The sequence below is a fragment of the Podarcis raffonei genome, chromosome 1 (genome assembly GCF_027172205.1).
Source record: "Podarcis raffonei isolate rPodRaf1 chromosome 1, rPodRaf1.pri, whole genome shotgun sequence".
Lineage (NCBI taxonomy): Eukaryota > Metazoa > Chordata > Lepidosauria > Squamata > Lacertidae > Podarcis > Podarcis raffonei.
Genome location: NC_070602.1, coordinates 69379530 through 69403018, shown reverse-complemented (window position 1 = coordinate 69403018; position 23489 = coordinate 69379530). Strand labels below are relative to the sequence as shown.

The following is a 23489-nucleotide window of genomic DNA, read 5'->3' as shown; positions in this document are numbered from 1 at the left end:
GTTTCACTAACTAGGTTCAATACATCATTAGTAAAATTCTGCAGTGTAACAAAGCTAATACTTGTGAAAGTTACTTGCATGGCTCACAGGCCCCCTTTTTAAAACCTAAGTAGAAAGGTTCTCTGTTGTATCTCTAGATAACATGAATATTTGAAACATTCTTCAAGGTGATTGTATCTATCAAATTTTCATGTAGATAGGCTGAACAAATGAACTAGTATTGCATTTTTAAAGGATCAGACTGCTGTTGATTAAGGCCTTGTCAGACTGGGTACTTTCTTCCAGTTTTCCCAGTGGTGCAACTGACTACAAACTATACAAGCATTAGCATAGGCAAGCTGTCATTTTAATATAAAGCGCTCTAAGGTTTAGATACTTTTAAGGGGGCAAAGCTTCTTGAGTATATGGTGGTGTGGTGTTAACTTTTGCATCCCTACCCCATCCTTCCTCCCATAATTTCACAGCAGCACTAAGAGACAGTGACATTCCCAAGGATGCTCCATTAAGCTTCAAGGTAAATGGCGATTTGGCCCTGGATTTTCCAACTTCAAAACCAAGATACTAGCCACTATAAAAGCAGTGCACTGAAGAGGCTACCCAAAGTTTCATCATAACAAAGCAAAAGTTGTGAGGTAACGTGACTGACATATTTTCTTTTATTTAAAATTCTATATGTCCCTGGGTCCAGGGTACAAAAGAGCAAAGGGCACAGTATATGTCAGCCCCAGTCATTAAAATTCCATTTACAATAGTCAATGACTTATTTGAACACAAAATAGAATTGGCCTTAACGCTACATAGTCAGTTTGCAACTAAGCCAGTCCTGCGATCAGGTAGGATTGACCTGAGGCTGGCTAATGATGCCTTTGCAGCTCTAATAGAGCATGTCCTGGCATAGCCTACAAGCAATTATCTGACTAAAGGAAAATAACTGGTGCCAAGAGCTAATAGCCAACTAGATCTGGTCTTTTAGAACAAAAGGGACCTATTGCACCTCTGTCAGGAGACTCAGAAAGCTAGTTCGACTTTTTAAGATACTCTGACCATTTCGTATCAAACCAGAGAGGCTGTCAGATCCAGTATCTGGGACAAGGTTTTGCTGAAAATAGCCTGAATGTATTTTGGGGGGGGGGGTAATTTTTAAGACCAGCTAAATTAAGAGAAGTAGTTTAATGTAAATGGTTATAACATTTGTAACTTTACTAATACACATTAATAGTAAAATATTAAATTCTTCCCATGAAGGAAAGGTAAGACATCAAGATCTGAAGTAGAAAGAGGCAACCTCCTTATCACCCATGCATATTTGGGGAAAGTTTGGATGCATCCAACTATTTATCTGGACATATCGAATTATTTATCAAGTCATACAAATTAAATCTAAAATGATATTGTGAACATCTAAAATGCCATCATTGGCTTGAAAAGTCTGAGTGGCAGCGTGCCCACATTAAGTCACTTGCAGGTACCAGGAACTAGAAACCTCTGGGGAACCTGGGCCCTTGGAATTGCCCTGCATAATCATCTTGGGAAGGTGACAGAAGAAGAATGAAATCTGCTTCATTCACAGGCTTCACTGAAGTACCTGTTATTTCTGCATAAACTGAGGACCCACGGTTGCTTGCAATCATGGGAAGACCTACACTAAATTTTCCACTAAAGTTTGAAAAGAACCAAATGTTATATAAGCATATGAATGAGACCACTACACAAATATTTAGCCTGACAGTCTGAATAATTCACAGTGCAAAATGTGTCAAGTGTAAGCATTCAAGAATAAGCTAATGAAAGAACTTTAAGCAAAAAGAGCTTTATCTTTAAAAGAAAAGAATCATATTACAAAAATATGATTCTTCTGCGGCACAATCCATCCTTTCAAAAATGAAGATTAACTAGCATGTGAAAAATATTTTTCTAAGATCTGTTTTATTTGAACACACAAGAGTTTTAGCAGCAATATGAACCTCAGCAATTTTCATAATACCTAAAAATGTTTAAAGTATGTTTTCTAAACAAACTAAAGTGCCATAAAAATATCAGAAACAAAATCCGTTGACCTTGGTACACAAGTTATAATGCCTACAGGGTTATAAGCACAATCTACATACATACATACCACCGAGCCATTACATATTTTGGCTCCTTATTCCCGCACGCAACAAATGTTTGTGACAATACAAAGCAAATTTAGGAAAAACATAGAAAGTAGATTGAAAGAAACCAGTCGTTTGCCTGAACAATACAATAAATAAAAGACCGATTTTTACACAGTTCTGTGCTCTTGCTCTGAAAGTAATACGACCAGTGGATGCCCTCACATAGGTTAGGAATTCACACTGCTTCAGAACTTTTATCAGCACTACTGTGAAGCTAGAGCTCTCTTGATGATTATAGATCTCAGAACAACAAAAAAAGGCAAAAGAGTTCAGGCTACATTGGTCCTTTTTATAAAGCTGCCACATTTTGGCATCGGCACTAGTTACTTCGTAAGAACTTTGTTTTGAGTTGATGGATACCCCCTAAGATTTCTTTTTCGTTTTGAGTAGGCCACTAAGGGTAGTTGATTTTTGTGAACTTTTGCTTGGAGACCCATGACTCGGAGAAAAGGAAGACTTTTCCATTTCAGTTTTCTTCTCTTGGCTATCCTGCATCCGTTTCACAACCGATCCTGGAGACACCGACCCACTTCCACCACTCTGAATCTTAAAAACAAACAACACCAAAAACACAAATTAACACAGGATACATTTGATATCACATTTATTAATGGGAGGAAGAAACAGTCATGTGATGATGCCTGTTCAAATTGTAGTAGAAATTTCTGATTTCTGATCAGTTATACAATGTCATTAGGAAAGGACAACTTCGACTGGAGCTACGTTAGTTGCAATAAAGCAAATCAGATTTGACAGCATTCTTATTAATACATGGTGTTAGGAGTGGGAAGAATCCTCGTCTAACTACTCAGCAGAACCATATTCTGTAAGCTAAAAACCAATAGGCCAAAAAGCTCTCAGATGCTCAAAAAGTACCAGGAAGAGCACAGCAGTAATGAGTGTCTACTAAAGGGAGGAAAAGGAAAAGAGGTAAAGGAACAGTAATAGAATGACAGAACAAGCTGCAACAGACCCTGACTTTGTATTCCATCACAATCCAGTCCCAGACAGAAGGAACTATGCAATATTGCATCACCAAAGCGTCTACAATTCTATTGGGCCCATCTATTCCAACTCCCTCTTCTCACACTGACTAACCAAATGTCTATGGAAAGCCCACAAACAGGACCAGAATGTGACAGCACTCTCCGTATCTTTTTAAACCTCAGCAACTGGAATTCAGAAGCACACTGCCTCCAACACCGGAAGCAGAATACAACCATCATGGGTAGTAGCCACCAACAGCCCTATCCTTCATTAACTTGTCCAGTCTTTTAAAGCCATCCAAACTGATGGCTGCAACTACCTCTTCTGGGAATGAATTCCTTAGTTTAACTATACACTGTGTGAAGAAGTACAGTGGTACCTCGGGTTACATACGCTTCAGGTTACATACGCTTCAGGTTACAGACTCCGCTAATCCAGAAATAGTGCTTCAGGTTAAGAACTTTGCTTCAGGATAAGAACAGTTAGCTAAACTGGTGCTTCAGGTTAAGAACAGTTTCAGGTTAAGAACGGACCTGCGGAACAAATTAAGTACTTAACCCAAGGTAACACTGTACTTTCTTTTGTCTGTCCTGAATCTTCCAATGTTCAGCTTCACTGGGTGGTCTTGACTTTTAGTATTATGAGAGAGGCAGAAAAACTCCCTACCCACCTTCTCCACACAATGCATAATTCTATTCACCTCTATCATGTCCCCCGCATACTTGCCTTTTCCCCCTGAACTAAGAAGCCCTAAATGTTGGAAACTTTGATAGCTTTATCACATCTTTGCCCATGCTAGCAGACTTCCCTTCCTGATGACATCATCTATAGGACTGAAATGAACGCCATCTACTTTGCAAAGTATTTCTGTAGTGGCAAGAACTATGGCACCACAAAGACTGAAGCAAGGAAGGTTCTGAAGGCTAGCGTAATGAAAACTTCTGCACCAAGTTTACACACCAAGAACAATGAGAAAGCAGTTACCAATAAAAAAAAGACTATAAATCACACAAGTTGATATATGGAAGCTACTTAACTAAACCAACCTCTATAAATTACAAGAGAATCGGCTTAGTCAGAATCAAATCCTCTAAATGATTCAGAGCAGTTTTATTTAGCCTCTTGGTACACTGTTGGTTAAGATGCTGGGACTGCGTGAGACTGCCACTATGCTTGCTCCTAGACACCTAGGTATGAACCAGCATCCACTAATGGGAGCTCTACAGTGGTGCCCCGCAAGACGAACGCCTCGCAAGACGGAAAACCCGCTAGACGAAAGGGTTTTCCGTTTTGGAGGCACTTCGCAAAACGAATTTCCCTATGGGCTTCCTTCGCAAGACGAAAGCCCATAGGGAAATCTCCGGGACAGCGGGGAAGCGCAGCGCGTCTTCCCCACTGTCCTCGGACCACCTCCGAAGGCTGGCGGTGGGGCGGAGAGACCTCCTCCCGCCGCCAGCCTTCGGAAGGCTCCTCCGAAGGCTGGCGGTGGGGCGGAGAGACCTTCTCCCTGCGCCAGCCTTCGGATGGCTGTCCTGAAGACTTGCAGTGGGAGGAGGGTTTTCCTTCCCACCGCCAACATTCAGAATGCTGTTCTGAATGTTGGTGGTGGGGAGGAAAAACCCTCCTCCCACCGCAAGCCCCGGGGACAGAGGAGAAGCACTACATGCCTTCCCCTCTGTTCCCGTACCTGTCCTGAAGGCTTGCAGTGGGGAGAAAAGCCCTTCTCCCCACCGCCAGCCTGGCAAGCGGTCTCCATAGGAACGCATTAATTGATTTTCAATGCATTCCTATGGGAAACCGTGCTTCGCAAGACGAAAAACTCGCAAGAAGAAAAAACTTGCGGAACGAATTAATTTTGTCTTGCGAGGCACCACTGTACATGCAAGTGCCCCAATTCCCTTTTCTTATCGTGGAACTCAGGGCCTTGGCATGTAGACCATCTACTTAGAGGCACATTTAAAATGTGATCCCAGCCTGCTGCAAGCACAATACCAACTGCAGAAGCATCTAAAATACTTACATGGCAGCCCACACATAGCTGAAATGACCCTTCAGTTAAGAGAGAGCGGCCAATTTTATAAATATGCTTACGTTGGAAGCTGACTTGTTATATGAACTTTTCTTCCGCAATGTCCCATTTGGTAAAGTGTTGCTGTGGGTTTTTTTCTTATGAGTCTGAAAAAGAATACATGTTGTTCTGTAAAAAAGTAACTGTAAAAGTTCTGTAAAAAGTAACTATGATTCATAAACTTTGATTCTCCTTAACACAAACCTTGCCTTTACCAGCAATGCTCTATGCTATTATGTAGTTCAGGGGTGGGCAACCCAGTCAGATGGACAGGGTGGAGTAGTAGTAATAATAATAATAATAACAACAACAACAACAACAAAAATAATAATAATAATTTCAGCCTGATGGCTGCCCCTCTGTGAAAACTTCTGAGGACTACACACCAATGAGAGGCAGGGTCAGAGGCAAAAGTGTGCACAGGAACAAATGTGAATTTTACCTGTGAATTTTTAGGTGAGTTTCCATACAAAACTCACACACACTCTCTGTTTCCATCAGGGAAAGCAAGAAGCATTTATCAGAGTTTTAAGACACATTCCAGCCAAACAAAAACACTCAAGGAGGCTGCAAAGCAGGTCCAGTAGCATGTGTGGCCCAGGGAGAGTCAGGGCCAGACAGAGATTCCTAGAGAGACACTTTTGGTTCCTAGGACTGAGGTGCCCCATCCCTAAGATGGACTTAATCTTAGAAATACCAGGTTAACTTTTACTTGTTTTGTCGGCGTGGAGGATTTGCTGCTCCCACTCTCTGCTTCTGTTTCTATACTGGCCTCTAAGTTGCCATTGCTGCTAGTAAGTCTATCATGTTCTTCACGGATTTCTTGTTGTGAAGTTGATGATGCGCCATTCAGTTCAACTTCCAGAAGGTCTACTTCTCTGTTGTCTGTGCTGATGTCGTTATTCCACTTCTTCATCAATTCTAGGACATTACATGGCCTTGGGAAAATGTCTGTTTCACCCTAAAGAAATAATAAACCATTTATGTCCAGGCCTTTATTTCTGGAGGCCAAGCTGTTTCATTAATTCTTTTATTATAAAAGTCCAAAGAGAGAAAGCTCCTCTTTTTTAAAAAAAACAACAAACTGGTTTTCTCCCCACAAAACAAAATAATAATGAAGAGTTTTACATTGGGAATTATATTGTAGCACATGTGGATCCACTTCCTCTTCTTTTTGGCCAGAACATTCTAAAAACAGCTGATGCCATCTATACCTTATCCTAGGTGGCACCTTTTTTTGGTCCTCCTTACAACTACTTCTTGAGGTGGCAAGATGGAACACCTACCTGTAGGCAATTAAAAACAGCACTGGTGCACTTATTAGAAAGTCAATTGCTTTGGCAATCCCTCCGTACCTTCATTGATTTTCTATCACAAGTATGCAAGTCCAATAAAATCTGGAAATGATTTTGCCTGCCTGGTGGCAAGCTGTTTTCCCAAAAGCTCCACAAAGTTGTCAAGCACAAAGTCCTATTCACCTAGAAGTTTTAGAAGCATTTCTGACTAACAGGACAAATGTAACTATTTTTTTCATGGCACAGCAGCAACGAGTGTCTACTAAAGCCAGGCAAAGGAAAAGAGGTACAGTAAAAAAACAATACTAGAAAGACAAAACAAGCTGCAGTATATGGCATCAGATACTTTGATGCCCACAAATGCAGATTCTATGGAATCCTAAACATTTGGTTTTTTTAGACTTGAGCCAAAAATATGAAAAGAGGTTTGTGTGAACATATTTTTGCTCCTGTGTTCCTTCATAGTAATTTCTGTGGAGTGGAACCAAGAACAAGAGTGAAAACAGCTTCACTTATTTTTCTTCAGCAACCATTCAGAGTGAGGGGACTGCTTTATGACCTTATTCTGAATTAACTTTGTGACACTATCATTGTAACCAAATCCAATTGGGTATGTGGTTTAATGACATAAATATGGCTTATGGCTGGATCAAATAGGAAAGACCTAATATAGGTCTTTTAAAAACAGATTTCCTAAGCAACAACCTAGGCAACAAGCAATTATGATCATGGTGGAGAGAGGAGGACATACCCCTCCCACTTCAATTCCATGCCAAAAATGTTTCAGTAAAGAACTTGAGCAAGTTAGACCAAGGCTTGCATTGTGTTCTTATATATTAACTTACTTAGCTTTACAGACCCATTCTTGTATTTGTGTAATGCTCATTATGGACACATATCAATTTCCATAGAAATAAATGGATCTTAAATATATAAATAAGCACTATTTTTAGTGGATTTTCTCCCAATGGATTTCTTCACTTTTTTGAGTCTTTATAAGCTTTTGGTTCTGAAAGTCTCTAGGGGTATAATACCTGTCTATTTGAAACTAGCAGTTACCCCCCCCCCAACACACTGAGGGGAAAGGACTATAAACGTAAAAGCAGCCTTGTAGCTTTGTCTTCTCCGTATAATGTATCAGCATCAGCTTCTTTAAGACTGGAACAGGAAAGTCATGTGTGTGGGCCCACTTAAAGAAAGATTATGGGTTTGATCTGTTGTGGGGAAAATCTCCCCCATGGATGTTGAATCCAATAAATGCAAAGTGACTCACAGTGAAGATTCAGTATCTTTAAGAGATACAAGCATTCAACTTAATGCTTTAAGCAAGAAATACTTTGTTCTTTAAAAAAACCCAAGCACTATGTTTTTAAAAGTTTGCTTATATGTGTCTAAAAATAACATGTGTGAATCTTTTCCATTTAAATAAATGTATCATAAGGTTTTGACCATGCTATAAATCCATACATGACAATGGATCCATACATTCCAAGCAATATAACTAGATTTACACCTTCTTTTCCAACCGCAATACTATTTTGTCTTTATTAACAGTATATTTCAGTCTTTGCCTTCCTATGGTTTTGGCACAAGGTATGTGTGTGTGTGTTGTTTCTGAGTGGTGGAGGTTGGGATAAGATAGCCATGCACAGAGAGAATTAGTTCTACATGAATCAGGATAATGTATTCCCAGTCCTTCTAAATTTATAGAATGATTTTCAGATGTGGACTCCAATTTTGCAGGTGCAAATTTACATCTGTAATTAACTGTAGACAAATTGTTGTTGCAGACATCCAAATAACTACCTTATTTGCAAGCACATTCAGGTAATTAAATTTCTAAGTGCACCAAATCGCACCTACAAAATAAGAGGCTGAGTTGTGGCCTCAGGAAAAAAAGCACTATGTTTTAAAGAGCTACAAATACTTAAATAGCACATGAAATGGGGTGGTTGTGTTCTGACAGTTTTTAAGAAAGTGGAACCACTTAAGTTAATTGTCTGTATTGCCTCATTTGAGCACCTGTTGAGTTTAATTGGCTAGCATCTGGTGCTGATTGTGGGGAAAGTAGAGGATTACTAATTGGTTGCCTTTTAGATTGTTTCATTTTCTTTTGTCTTTCCTTCAAGCTTTTTATGTTCATATTTTAAGGGAGTGCATGTCAGTGAGATTCAAGGCATAGAAGGGAACAGTGTGCCCCTCCATCATATGGCACCCAACGTATGTCAGAAACACATTTTCCATTCTGTGATCTCTGCTAGACTCTGTTCTGAATGGCAGTACTCCCACACCACAGCTTCCGGACAAAAATAAAGGTTTGCTGGAGAAAATGTTCCAAAAGTAAGGCATCGTTTAAGAACCTTTTACAGTATTTGTGTGTGATGAAAAATAAATGAATATTCGCACAGAATGGTCAGTTAACTGGTGACTGATTTTTATTATTATTTTGTGAGGGATAGGCCATGCACTGGAGAACACACTTGTGTGATCAAAAAGGGCTAGTGGAGGGCAAAAGGAAGGAGAAGCAGCCTCAGTAGTTGAAAATGTAAGTGCTGAACTTATTCATGAATTGAAGAAATACCCACTAGTGACAAAACGTTCCATCATGTGCAGTATGGACCAACTTGCTGAACTGAGAAGCAGTGTGCTTAGTTTTACAAACTAGAAGACTATGCATTAGGAAGAGTGAAACTCAGATTACGCAGAAGCAAATACAAATATGAAATATTTGAGGCACTCGTGAAATGCACATTTACCCTAGTATCTCTAAACACTTTTGTGCATTAATATAACATGAGTTCTTACATAAATTTGGGAACTGAGGTGGGTGGGAGAAATTTAATTATAAACATCTAACAAACAAGACCTTCTGTCCATCTGTGGGCACAAGGGGAAAAAATCTAACAACCAATCCTATTGATAAATAAACAGCTGTTTATTTGGGTAAAGAGTATGAGAAAAGAACTATAGCAATTATGCAAAAATAATCCAGAAATAGATGCAACATAATTTCAGTTTGTTTGCAGCAGTGTATGGAGAAAAAAATAACACCGATAAAAGCTTTTAACCATTGATATCTCTGCTCCAAAGGATAACCAACCACAGATTTTTGAATTAACACTTTACATAAAATAGCAGCTATTAGAATTCTGTGATAATTCTGCCCAAATGCTGGTCATTTCAACAGCTATCCCTCTGTCAAATGCTCTGAAAGCTTAAGTGACTGCAAACCCTAAAGCTGTGTGCCATGCATGAAGTGCCTAACCCCCAAAGGTAGAAGGAAGGACAACTGGATATGGACAATCCAGATATGGGTGAAAATAGATTGCAACCTTATTGATACAGCAAGTATGTGCAGTTGGCTAGGCACAGGGCAAGGACTGGATAGCAGAGATCTCACCTTTTATACGAAGGCTGTGCCCCTAGCCCATCTGCTGGGGCCACCTCCTGTGGGTTGCCAGCATAACAGTCCTCAGCACGCTACGGGACAAGCATCTGAGTTCTAGCTGGCAACCTGAGACAAACAGTGAAAGGCCTGCCCTGCTCAAGCCAGGGCTGAGGGCTAAAACACCACCTCCAAGTCCCCACTATATTAATGGTCTTGCCCAATGCCTTATCCTGCTCAAGTTGTGACAGAGAAAACAAAAGATGAACACCTAACAATGTAAACAGCTCTTGCTGAGATGAAAGTGAAAACCTCACATTATGGGCCAATCAAGATATGAGCAAAATTCCTTTCCAGGAAACCAAACAAGTTCCCAGCAAATGTCTTCACTCCGAGGGAGGGAGGGTGCATGGTGAAGCCATGGACAAGAACAGACCGATTCCCAAAGTCAGGGCCTCCTTTTGAGACTAAGATAAGCCCTGCATCTTCCCCATAAGCCTTGTGATAGTGTAGAAGCTCCCAGGAATTTCTGCAAGACCTAGTTAGCCCCATACATGGACCCCACCTCCTGAAGATTCTGCCCAGTCTGCACACGGCGGCCCTGCCACAGGAAAGCAGAGAACTGTTAAGTTCTGGTAACACTAGGCTGTCCTATGTAAGACAGTAACCGGCATTCCATTATTAAACATCTCACTAACAAAGCTGATCTTGTTCTTCATGGGGGAGGGGAGCCTTAGGATGAAACCTTTGCTAGAAATGGACTGGAACAAATAGAAATGTGTAAAGTCTGGAAAAGTAATCAAAAGCGCATAACATCTTATTCATTTCTATATTATTGTTGTTTAAATAATTGCTTCCATTATTATCAGCGAACCTCTGTAATCATCAAAACTTCAGATATACTGGGAAAATAATATTTGTTTTGTAGGGTGTTCATACTGTAGTTTACCTATACTGCTTGCTTAAATGTGGATACAATTGCTTTGGGGAACAACCATCCATGCACTCCATTTAAATGAAGTTTGCAAGAGAAGTTCCCTGTGGATAGTGCCCTTGATTCTGCTTATGCTTTCAGTTAACAAAAATATATGCACATACCTCGGAGATATTGCAGGTTTGGTTCCAGACCACTGCAATAAAGCGAATATCATAATAAAGCAAGTCTCACTTTTTCTTTTTCTTTTTGTTTCCCAGTGCATACATAGAAAAGATATGTTTACACTATACTGTAGTCTATTAAGCCAGGCTTCCCTGGTTGCAGGGACAGAAGGGGGGGAAACCTAGTTCTAGCCCTAGCCAACTCCACTCCCGTGGCCAGAAAAGGACCATTCTCTGCAAGGCGTATTAAAGTGAAGCACAATAAAATGAAGTATGCATGTACACAGATGGAATATGCAACTCAGTGTCTGGATCAGAATTCTGACAATTGGAACTACACCAAGAAAGGTCATGAAGAGTTGGAGGGAGTAGAAGGAGAAATGTAGTAATTTTTGTTCCTGTTTACACAGTCTATAAAAGCCCTCACAGTGACTTGTGTCATTGTTTATATACTGGCAGATACACCAAATGCTGTAAGTACAATTTAGATGCATATAAGGCAAATGACGAATGTCTTACCATCTTACTTGTTGTAACATAGTAGAGCCTTCAGAAAAATTGGGATATGGCTATTATCTGAGGGAGGTGGGGGAGAAACATTTTCACAAATAAAAAGAAAAATAAGGCAAATATTTAGGATTTTTTTTATTTAAAAAAATAGCAACTTACTGTTATCCACTGGATGTGAAGCAATTCATTAGCAGTCATTCTGTGGGCAGGGTCTACTCTCAGAAGCAGCTCCAACACAGCTTTGGCTATAAAGAGAAAGACTCGTAAACCTCATTTCTGTTAGCTGCTAACAAACACATCTCCCAGTTGTCTCTGAGTGCTTTAATCCAGCAGAGTATTTTACCTCTAATGCTGTGAAGCTAATTCATGGCAACAGTTCTGTGAATTTTCTTTAGCATCAATTTTACATTTATGAGAAAACACAGTACTTAATGGTAATAAAAAGGTCAAAATATTGCAACAATTTGTTGAATTTCATGCTGGGGATGTTGTTGTTTGTTTTTATCATACAGTTGCCTACTTACCAGCCTTACTGACTGTATCCCAGATTGAATGTTTAAAATGAATATCTCCTTTCTTTATAAGTTCAAAAAGCTTTTCTTCAGAGCCTGCCATAAAAGGTGGATCACCACATAATCTGTTTTGCAGGAAGCAAAAAAGGAAGGCTGCTTTATATTCTGATTAGTACACATATATGTTTAAAAGATAGAAGCCACGTGAGGATTTGAGAGGTGGCTGCAAGTCTAGTCTAGATAGTATAAGCAAGCTGTTCTTCACATTTGCAATACATTCTTTTGGATAGGAGTTTAAGCCAGGTTATTATATCTCCACTGTTGCTTTTAAAACGAATGTACATTGTTGTTTTTTCTCTATATAAACATTCAAATTCTATATAACATTTTTGTTTTCTGAAACAAACAAAATCCAAATGATTTTGAAACCCCGGAGTTTTAAGACAGCTAGTTTAAGCTCCCAAACAAGATGACTCTTTGTCAGAAATGGCAAAACTTTCCACCAAAAACTCTGCTTCTCGGATTTTGACTGCTCAGCTCAGCTAGTCTCTTAAGACATATGATCTATATCTTTATGCTGTTGTTCTATCAAGCCTGTAGTCCTATAGACAGTTTCCTGCAAGTAAGTCCACCAAACTCAGTGACACTTGCTTTGATTAGACATGCATAGAATTGCACTGAACAAGACTTAAACACATTGTGCGTGCTATGTCGGCAGCACTGATTGTAAGGTCCAATTAGTCTAGAAATGATCTCATGCTCATTCGTAGGCAGTATTGTGGTGTGATTGCTGACTACTAGAAAAGAATGTTTGGCTACCTAACCTAGAAACATTTTGCTTATGATCCCTCTATTGAGCCCTGACATCAGTGGATGAAGCATTCCTCTCAATGTCTCATTAGTGGAACACCCACCCCACCCAGGGCTTACTGGGATTTCCCTCCTAAATTAATTGAGGCAATAGCAAAAAGTATTTATACCGGAGTGAACCTTTTAAATTTTCTTCTGTACCTACACATTTCTTCCTCACCCTTCCCCTCCTTCTCTCATATACTTGGCTTTGATGCATCTATCCTGGCTTGTTAAACCACTGTTTCCCATGATATCAGAACCAAGAAACGATGATTTAATCACTACTTACAATCCAAGATAATAAACCCCAGCAAATTCTTAGGCCAATAAACCATTAGCTTTTGGCCTCTGATCCAGGCTAGGAAATTCCTCATTGCAGCTTCTTGGTTGCAGTGCACAATATCCATAAAAAGAGCAAAGTATTGGCTAGAGGCAGAAGAGCAGGAAGGGAAATATCATACTGGTTCAAAAATAAGAGCAGCAGGAGAAGATTTGTCTCTGGAGCAACTGCAGGAAAACTTCCCCAAGCCAGTTCCAGAATACACAGTGGGACAACTATCAGAACAAATCCTCAAAACAAAAGAGGTGCTAATTCTGCAACTCTTGCTTAAAGAGGAAAGAAAGGGTGTCAGAAAATGTTCCTTGTGGATTTAAAAGAAATCTTGGGAAAGACTGCTTCCTGTTACGAACAGCAGGGAACGATCCATTGTGGAGTGGTAGGATGCCTCTGAATGCTAGTTAAACTAGATTCATAACCAGTGTTTTGAAGAAATCCTTGCTTAGAAATGGATTGGAGCTTGCTTTAAACTATGGCTCTTCCAATTTGATGAGTGGAAAAAGAAAATAAACAGTGGCAAATTCCTTTTCCTGGCTGTGCGAGAAGAAAAGAGTATATGAAACTGATGGTTAACTTAGGCGCCTTCCTGCCAGTCTCCTTCCCCACTGGGCTTCAAAAATTAATGTGAGCATTCTCACAAACAGCCAGGCCCTAGAATACCTGCCCAATGCCCTAGCTCCTGACAATTATGAAAAAGAAATTATACCAGGTGATCTCTAAAAAAATACTCATCATCACTAATTTAGAACTTGCACACATTACATTAAGTGTAACATGACAAAAAAGTGAACAGAAGCATGCGGTCAGATTCACCAAATGTAGGGAGCGTGTATTTTTTCTTTAATTTTAAGTCTGCTGTAGATTTAGAAAATGCTGTCACCTATCCTTGATGGATGCCTGCCACTCAAAATCAAAATGTAGAATCATTACCATCAGGTTTATTTCACTCTGCTATGAAATGCCATAAGTAAACATTTTAGCAATTTATTTTCAAATGACAGTTCTCACAAGTCTCATATATTTATTTGATGGATTTTTAACCCAGAATATCCTCAAAAACACAACAGACATGATATACAGTGGTACCTTGGTTCTTGAATGGCTTGGTTGACGAACAAATCAGCTTCCGAACACCAAAAACCTGGAAGTAAGTGTTCTGGTTTTTGAATGTTTTTCGGAAGCAGAACATCTGACACAGCTTCCGCTTGAGTGCAGGAAGCTCCTGCAGCCACTCAGAAGCTGTGCCTTGGTTTTTGAATGATTTCGGGAGTCGAACGAACTTCCAGAACGGATTAAGTTTGAGAACCAAGATACCACTGTATAAGCTAATAGGAGTAAAAGCAGGAAGGGGCTTACCATCGTTCTGGCCTTCAAGCAGCAACAGCATTGTTACATACTAGGACAGTGAAGGGGCAGGGCACAAGCAGAGCCATTCCTGGTGATGTGCCTAAATTACACAATGCGTCAGAGGCCTTGCAATGCCTCAGACGTGATTTCTGAGGCTCTGCAAGGCCTCGGACACAAATTTCAAGGCCCTGAGAGGTCTCGGACATGACTTCCAGTTCCTCCTGGAAGTTGCCTTAGAGGCCTCAGATGCAACCTCCAAGTCCGTGCAAGGCCTCCAATGCAACTTTTGGGCCTCACAAAGCACTGGAAGTAGCATCAGAGGCCTCACAGTGTGAATGCTGAGCACCCACACAAATAATATGGGGCCCTGGGTGCCAGTTGCTGCCAGTGACCCCAATACAAGCCTGTGGCAATGTACTTTTCCTACTTCCATTCTATTTTCTAGGCCTCTTTAATTTTGTATTCTGCCACACTCCTGTGGCAGCCATTTTGTGACTGGCATTCCCAGCACTCTGAAAATCAAAATGTGTTCCCTGGTCCAAAATGACTTGTGACCCGAGGGCTACATGATTATGTCACTGAGGTTAAATAAAGTCTATTGAGAATGTGACAGCACTTATTCCAGAATAAGTCACATAGATGATTCTGGGCAATCAAGGATCATACAGTGTATGGATATTTGGCCAATCAGCTTTGGCTACATGGTTATATCACTTGATGGCAAGCAAACCTAACTGAGGATAAAGAATTTGAAAATATTTCATAGGCATTAAAGAAAAATTAGTGTTATTTCAGCACTGTTGAAATTGTTCCAGAGAAACTGGGAGAATTTTTGCTTCAATCCTGTTTGGCAGCATAGCTGCTTTGTAAGATGCAGTGATAAAAATATTGGCCACATAAAATGCTACTATGCGCCTTGTGGTAGAACTTGTGGTCTACGAAACTAAGCCAAACACAGCCCACGAGGAGCTCAATAAAAACATAATTGCTTGTTGTTTTACTGGCCTATGCTAAAAGAGAAATGGCAAGCAAATTACAGATACATTCCATTAAAAGCATCACAGCAGCATTATTCTATTATACAAACACATCACATGCAAAATTCAACAAATCTGAACAAATGTATCAAATCTTAAGGCCTGGATTTCCTAGGTAGCTCAAGATCAAGCCAATTCTAACAGATAAGCACTTGTTAAGATAAGTCATGCCATCTGTACTTTTGTCATTGCTTTGGTTGCTAGAAGGTGAATGCAGACTCATTCAGCTACAGGGAACATCATGTAGCAATGGCAACATTAAGCATTCACTTAGACATCATGGCTCAAAAGTCCATCTAACAATAGTAGGGTGTGTTGCTTATGAAAACTGGATGAAAATTAAACACATATCTTATATATCTCTTGAATACCATTTGCAGCAATAAAAGGGGTGTGAAGTGGATTCTATTAATACTTAGGCAGTATGTTTGTGGGTTTTTTAACTGTCATTTGGATGAAGTGCGATATAATGTTGCATTGTTATAATACTATTGTGATTATAAAATGCTAATTTAAAATATTTATATGTTAATTAAAGTATAATGTCAGGAGTCCTGAGCTGTGACTACAATCAGCACAATTCACTGCTCTGTGTTTTTAACAAGGCCTGTGAATTGTGCAAATTGCAGAAACAGCATGGAATTCTTATTGGCCAATCAGGTATTTCAGTTACCCCAGCCCAATTTATAATGCATTCAGCTGTGCTATACTGTGCAAATGTGACTTCTTCAGTGGCAACATTAATACTGTAAAGTATGGCCATAAAACTGGTACTGCCTCAGCATTAAAAAGTTTGTAGAACACAGCTTGTGCCACAAATTAAAAGAAAGAAAAGCAATAAAGCTGTTTAATCTTTTTATGGTATGCAGAAAAGCTACACTGAAGGAGTTGAAGGAACAATAGGTGGGGGAGTGGTACGCCCCCTACTACATCAGCTTAAGGTAAGATGCATGTTCTTCCTCTGTTTGCACTTGTCCAGAACAGAGATGTTGTTGCTAGTTAACCTATCAGAGCCCAACACTGCTGGGAGCAGTTTGGTTACACAGGGTGAGGCGGGGGGTAGGAAGGTTTACTCCCGTTGTCATCTCATGTTTAGCCTGAAGTAGCACTTTTAGCCAAGAAGAGCTGATGGGAAAGTCTTTCTCTGCACATCAAAGGGGCTCTGGGTTGTATTTAGCACTGCGTAAGCTGAGTTCCCTGAAACACTAGGACTTTCCTTTCATTTTCTCAACCTGCGCACCCCCAAAATATGCTCCCGGGGGACCCCCCTCGACCCTCTGGGACAGATCTTGAGCGTGTGCGAGTGCTGCAGGAGAGATGAGAGAAGCGAGTTCACTTGAGCAAGCAAAAGTATGTTACACTAGTGGAACAGCAGGATTGGATACAATCCTCTGCCACAATTTCATGTTTCGTTTGCTTAGTTGAAAGGTTTCATTAAAGGAAAAATACTTTAAAACCCTGGATCCACATGCCGTGTGGGTTTTTTTCTTAATGTTTTTTTTAAATAATAATAATAATAATAATACATACATACATACATACAAAATTTCAGCTTTTGTTTGCTTAATCTGAGCATTTTCTCTTATGCACAAATAAATATAACAGAGTAAATTCATTACTCCCACAATCAAATGGAGGTTTTAGATTATTTTGAATTACTCTATTAAAACATATGAATAATTACAAGAACTGGAGAAGTAAAAACATTTACTGGTGTATCTGGAATAATTTGTTTCTCTTACTGTATTCTTCTATTATACGACATGTTGTACTCTTCAAATATAGTAAGTCATTAAAAATTTAAATTTAAATTTTTAAACAATGTCTAAATACACTGGACACCGTATATAAAATTGTGCAGTACAATGGGCAGACAGTGTAAGCAAATGCCTTGAGCAGTGGCAGCAATGGCAAATGGTTCCCAGTTCTGTCAAGTCTACACCAACAATGACAGAAAGAATGGACCACATTTTCATGAAACCTTATTTTTCATTAAAAAGATATTGTCAATAATAGCCTGACCCTTCACGCTGCCTAGACATGTACATTCTAAAGCTTTGATCCTAAGCACACCTATTTGAAAGAGTATCTAGAATTGAGGTTTAATTGTACCGAAAAGATTAACCAATCCTGTTAAAAAGGAGTCAAGAAAGACAACCTAAGCAATGAATAATTTCAGTTAGTATGCAGCCAAACCAAGTAACAACCCTTATTTATTTTTTAAAAAAGGGAAGATTAAATACAAAGTTACGTTCTTTAGGATGGATATTTTCATTTTATATAAATGTTACAAGCTACTTACAGCATATACATAATGACACCTATGCTCCAAACATCACACTGTTGGCTATAGTCATGTGCACTGATCACTTCTGGGGCTGCCAACCAAGCAGAAAGAATATTATTAATAATACAAAAAATTACTTTTAAAATGCTTAAAACAAAGCATGTGCTGATGAGATATACTTTATTCCTCCCCGAAGCAAAAAAGAAAAGCAGCAGATGTTGAGATTAATAATGTACAGCCCTTAACAATTCATGCTGATGTGTCCTCACTTTGATCATTTAGGAATGATGACATTGTGGCTAAGTAATTGCATTATTGGTTTTCTTTCCAGCTATAAATTGAGAAAATGTTGCTTATAAAATACTGATAGCAAATGCTTCATGACACCACATAAACACATTTCCATTTAGTAAACAAGTGTAGTGCATAAGGTTATATGCTGGATTTAAATACAGAAGGGGTTCTTTAAATATTCATTTAAGACAAATCTGAAAATGGGTAACACCAATTTAAAATATAAACATGCTTTTGGAAATAAAAAATGGCTTCAAATTATCTGTTTTATATATTTATACATGTCCTGTGACTGAAAAATGTACATAAAATTTTCTCACTAATCACTGGCTTGGCTCAGATGATCACATATCAGGTTACTAAATGGAGATATGCACAAACCTTTTCCCTGCACATTCTGCCCTTTCACAGCTCCCTTTCTGTTGGCCATGTTTAATCCAAAAAGTTTCTAATTAGCCAAAGTTCCCCATTTCTCCGAACCAGGAAATTACAGTCGCAAATTTCAAGTTTGTTTAAGAACCTACTTCTTCCAAAGTGGGTAACCACAGTATCTCAGTTAAGACAACACATGAAAAGACTTTCCAGTTTCATAGCTGCATAACATGAAGAGAGGAGTGAAGGGGCTGCATACACAAATAAAAAGCTTGAATGTGTTTGATTTCAATACACTTAAAACAATTGCTTAAGGGTAAAGTTAGCAGTGCCTAATGTACTGTCCTTTAGTACAAGGTTAGTTCTCTTTGTCTGCCAAGGACATTTCACCTCAGAGAAAAGGGCAAGGTAAATAGTCATGCATCAGTACTTCATCTGTTTTGACACTGAAGCAAGTTAACTTTAATTGTCTTAGTTTAGCATGTGTTACATAACCAACGGGCTGGCCTTCAAAACTTATTTAGTGTGTGTCACAGCTAGCAGAAAACATCCTTTTACTACATTCAGCTCTTGCTTTGAAGCTGTAAAGCAATTGCTAAGAGAGCATAAAATCTCATTTTGACATGCCATTATAATATCACAGCTATTGGATCAGTCTTGGTTTTAAACCAAGGGTCATAACAAGGCAGGAAACCTGATGTATGGTATCAAACCCAGGTCAACAACATAGCTTAAAATACAGAATGCAGAAGAGAAAAGCCAATTACAGAGAGGGTTGTCACACACAATACTGATTTCTAGATCAGAAAGTCACCATAACAAGCTGTATGCAGCTTCACAATGTCCTTGCCTGCTGAGCCAATGCAAATATAGTCATTTATATGAAACAAGTGGGGCCTTGCAACAAAATGTTGCAGTGTGGGGTGCATCTGTTTAGGGTTTGACACTTCCTGTCCTATTATTATTATTATTATTATTATTATTATTATTATGCCAAAGCAATGATGGGCAAAACGAAGACATTGTATATATACATCTAAACAAATGGAAACCACCTATTCACAGACTGTGGGCTACAAAATAAAGTTTTATTCCATTCAAATGCCAGTCTTTCATGTGATGAAACTAAATGGGAATACTACCATATGAAGCACTGAACTTACCCATGTAGATAGGAGTCCCACAGGTAGACTGGAACATGCTTTCGCTTCCTCCCATCTTTTGTACAGCTAAACCAAAATCAGTCACCTACAGGAAACAGAACTCAACTGTCTTGAAAATTCTCTGCTGGTATGTAGTTGCAACTCTTTTATTCCTCTGAAGAGCTCATTGTTCATTGCAAAACCACTTCAGAGAGACCTAACAGAATCTGACTAGATTTCCCAAATGATCTCCTATAACAGCACACCTAAAGAAGAGAAAGCTCTGCACCAGTCCTTCTATAAATATTCAGAGCCGAGTTTTAAACAACTTTAATACTTACACTGCAAATTGCACTAGCATTTGAGCATATGAAAAGTGATGAGCTTATTAATGAGATTCAAGCTAAGTGTGTGCTGCTATAGGGTCTGATCAAAGCACTTTAAAAAGCCGAATAATTTAGTTATGAGATCACTGGGGGACATAAATATGGGGAACAGCAACAAGAGGGAAAGAAGGCAGGAAGGAAGTCGGACAGGAAAGAATCAGGAGATAAATGATTTGCTGGGTGTTTGGGACACACTCTTCCTCTCCACATACAGAGGAGACTCCACAAGTGCACAGGATGGGGTGAAGCTGGGACAGACGCATCCATCCTTCTCAACTGCTATTCAACAGCAGCCTAATGCTGAATGCTACCTCAACTGCCAGAACACTATTATGTGAGGGCAGAGACTGGGGAAGAAGAAGAAGAAGCCCAGCCCAGTTTTGTATCCAGGAGCAGCTCACCAGGTGGAGTGGAGCAGCTATGCTAGCTTCCTGGCAGGTGGAATGCTGTTACTTAGGGAGGCATATGGAGACATGCGAGGCAGCGAGGATGTTGGCATGGCACTAGATCAGTTCTGCAGGTCTGTTTGCACCACATCAACCTTTCTGCCATCTCAGTCCTCCTGGTCAGGAGGCCAACGTTAGTGGCTCCCCTCCTTCTGGTGAGCCAATTCAGCTACTACCTCCCCCTACCTTCCTTGTTTTCCTGGGGTCTGACTTCACTAGTAGTACAAGCTCCACTGTGTATAGTGCTTATTCCTGCGCCTAGCAAGAGACACACATGTGCACTGGGTCCAGGATACTGCATAGGAGATGGATACTGCCTGGGGCTGTACTGCTGTGGCCTGCCACACTGCTGTGTGCCTGGCACACAGAGCAGTACTGTGTCAACAGAAATACACAAACATACCTGAGGAAAAGTTAATAACTACCTTGCTCCTCCCCTCTTTTAATGAATCCTGAGAGCATCTTGAAAAGCTAAGCTACAGAAAGTTTCAGAATATTTCACATTTTTCCACTGCACCATGAAGCATTTCCCTCCCACCTCTAAAACAGCTTTTGTTATTAGTAGAACAATAATTTCTTCATGCCATTTTTGTTCTTCCTTACAGAGGTTCTCTGTGTTAAAAAGTAACTTTTTCCTAGATAAATGACCAGTCCACACAAGGACCAGTCCACCAGCTGCTTCCTTGCACTTATTTGCAGTTGTTCGTGAGAGATCACAAGCAGAAATGTAGTAATATTATGTTCTTCCAAGGGGTCAGGAAGATATATGTGAGGTTTTTTTCTATTTTATCCTCACAACAACCCTAAAATATAGGTTTGCCTGCAATGGAGTGACTGACCAAAAGTCACCTGGTGTTCCTTATGGCTCAGTGGGGATTCAAACTCGGATGTTCCTGGTCCAAGTACAACATTCTATACACTCCCCCAAAATGCTGCCCTAAAAGGTAAACTAGTGGCTCAAGGGTATATTCAGCAGCTATTCCTGGGACTGGCAACTTCTAGAGCAACTGCTACCACTATCTGTATAACGCTAGAGCAGAAAACCATATCCATGGTAGGACTAGGAGGAAGAAAAATAAGGGACCAAACACAATAGAAATGAGTGAGTAAAAAAGAGAAATTGTATCAGTTAAACTATATGGCATAAAGATCCGTGAGGCTACCACCTCACTGAAGCTAAGCAGTTCTGGGTCTGGTTAGGGACTCGATGAGAGACCGCATGCATGGAGCCTTGAAAGGTGGAATAGAAATGTAAGTAAGTAAACAAATAAGTATACCAGAATATAGGACTTTTCCTGCCGAGCCCAACTGCTGGGATTCAGTTTCTGCTGGCCTAATCTACTAAGAAAGTATGGAAGGGATATTGGTAGTAGACAGAGACCCAAATGCAGGTGGGTAGCCATGCCTTGGCATTTCCCTATGGGTGGGACAGACCCTATTCCAGTACGCTGGTCTGGGGTGCTGAAAGCCTCAGGGCCTCTTAAGGATACCCCCCCACACACACACAATAGTCTTTGTGGGATACCAATGCTCACTGAGCCCAAAGACCACATTTAAAAGTCCAAAGCAAAATGTCAGTTGTGACAGCAATATGGCACTTATGGGCAACATTCAAAATTGGGAGAAACTACAAGGATGGTGAAGAAAACAAGGCATAGGATAGGAAGATCACAGAGCATAGTCCCAAAGCAGCCAAAACAAACACATTTTCTCTTTAGTCTTCCCAGGAAAAACAAACAAACAGAAGCTTGAATGTACCACATTGACACCAACACAGGGGAAGTAAGAGGCAGGGGAAACATGACTGTCCTCGCTATTCCTCTCCCTTCCAGTGCACAGCACAAACAACCCCCAGCTTGAGAATTATTGTGCATTTCTCCATGCAGCTACAAGCAAAAGTATGTTCAGAAGCAAACACATGAAGAGAAATGCCTGGTGGAATGTTCTTGTGAACTTGTGCAAAGAAAAGTTTGGATTCGCACAGAACACTCTAAGTAAAACACAATTTATCATAGTGTGCTGCTTTAGTTACTGCAGGTTGAACCTCTGTGCTTCGGTTCTATGTGTCAGCATGCACTTTTTATACAATCCTCACAGCCATTTTATAACAGCAATAAAATTTTTAAGTAAGGATAAAGTAATATATAATTTAGCAACCATCAAGTTCCAATTATTTCCACACAAATAAATGAGTGTAAGTTCTTGATACGTTTAATGCGTTTAGGTAGTAAATACTTATAATATCCAAAGTCTACAAAATAGAAAGTAGCTGATATGTAAAGCATCATATGTTTTTCAAAATTACTAAAATGTTTAAAACAAATTGGCAGTATGCATAATTCATACTAATTACAGCTCCCCAGCTCACTCTTGCTAATGGCTTGGAACTATATCCAAAAAGGTATAAGAATAACACAGTACACTTCTAAAAACATTTCTTTTTAAATGGCCTATAACTATACTACTCTTCGCTCAACAAGAACTTTCTTCAATGGCACTTGACTCCTACATTCTTGTCAATTGTTCTTATCTCAGACCTTTTATTTTTGGCTTGATTACACCATTATGTTTCAGTTCAAAAGCTACTAATAGGCATTTACTTGGAAACTTGACTTCTGATTCCTGGGTTTTAAAAAAACCACAGGCAAAAGTACTGCTTAAAGTAAAGTGTTGCAATTTCTGGGCTTACCTTTATATTTAATTTCATTTCATTTTCTTCGTCAATGTCACTGCTTTTAACTAAAATGTTTTCCAATTTCAGATCTCTGTGAACAATATCTGTCAAGATGGAGAACAAAAAGTAAGTGTTATTTATCAATTGCATTGAAAATATTCTGACATAAATGTTTTAAACCCTTTTGATTGAGTAATTTATGAGCTACACTTTTAGTGCATTTTATCCTACATTAGTGCACGTTGCAGACACCGTTTTCTTTTATAGAAAAAGTCTGGTCTGTACATTCCAAATCTGGATCAAA

General features: G+C 39.5%; 1 protein-coding gene across 27 annotated transcripts in view; it reads right to left on the bottom strand.

Annotated features, from left to right (window-relative positions):
* Nucleotides 1-1907: 1907 nt before the first annotated feature.
* STK33 (serine/threonine kinase 33) overlaps nt 1908-23489 on the bottom strand; it is a 50970-nt gene continuing 29388 nt past the window's right edge. For 24 of the 27 annotated variants that reach the window (XM_053391932.1, XM_053391944.1, XM_053391869.1 and 21 more), the window contains 8 exons: nt 23201-23289; nt 19701-19785; nt 17887-17962; nt 12024-12136; nt 11659-11744; nt 5909-6172; nt 5235-5318; nt 1908-2702 (listed from right to left, as the gene is read on the bottom strand). In XM_053391932.1, the coding sequence (XP_053247907.1) occupies nt 2520-2702; nt 5235-5318; nt 5909-6172; nt 11659-11744; nt 12024-12136; nt 17887-17962; nt 19701-19785; nt 23201-23289 (980 nt within the window). In that variant the 3' untranslated portion in view covers nt 1908-2519. The remainder of the gene's footprint in view (nt 2703-5234; nt 5319-5908; nt 6173-11658; nt 11745-12023; nt 12137-17886; nt 17963-19700; nt 19786-23200; nt 23290-23489) is intronic. The other 3 variants (XM_053391963.1, XM_053391955.1, XM_053392002.1) reach the window with 3 other exon arrangements.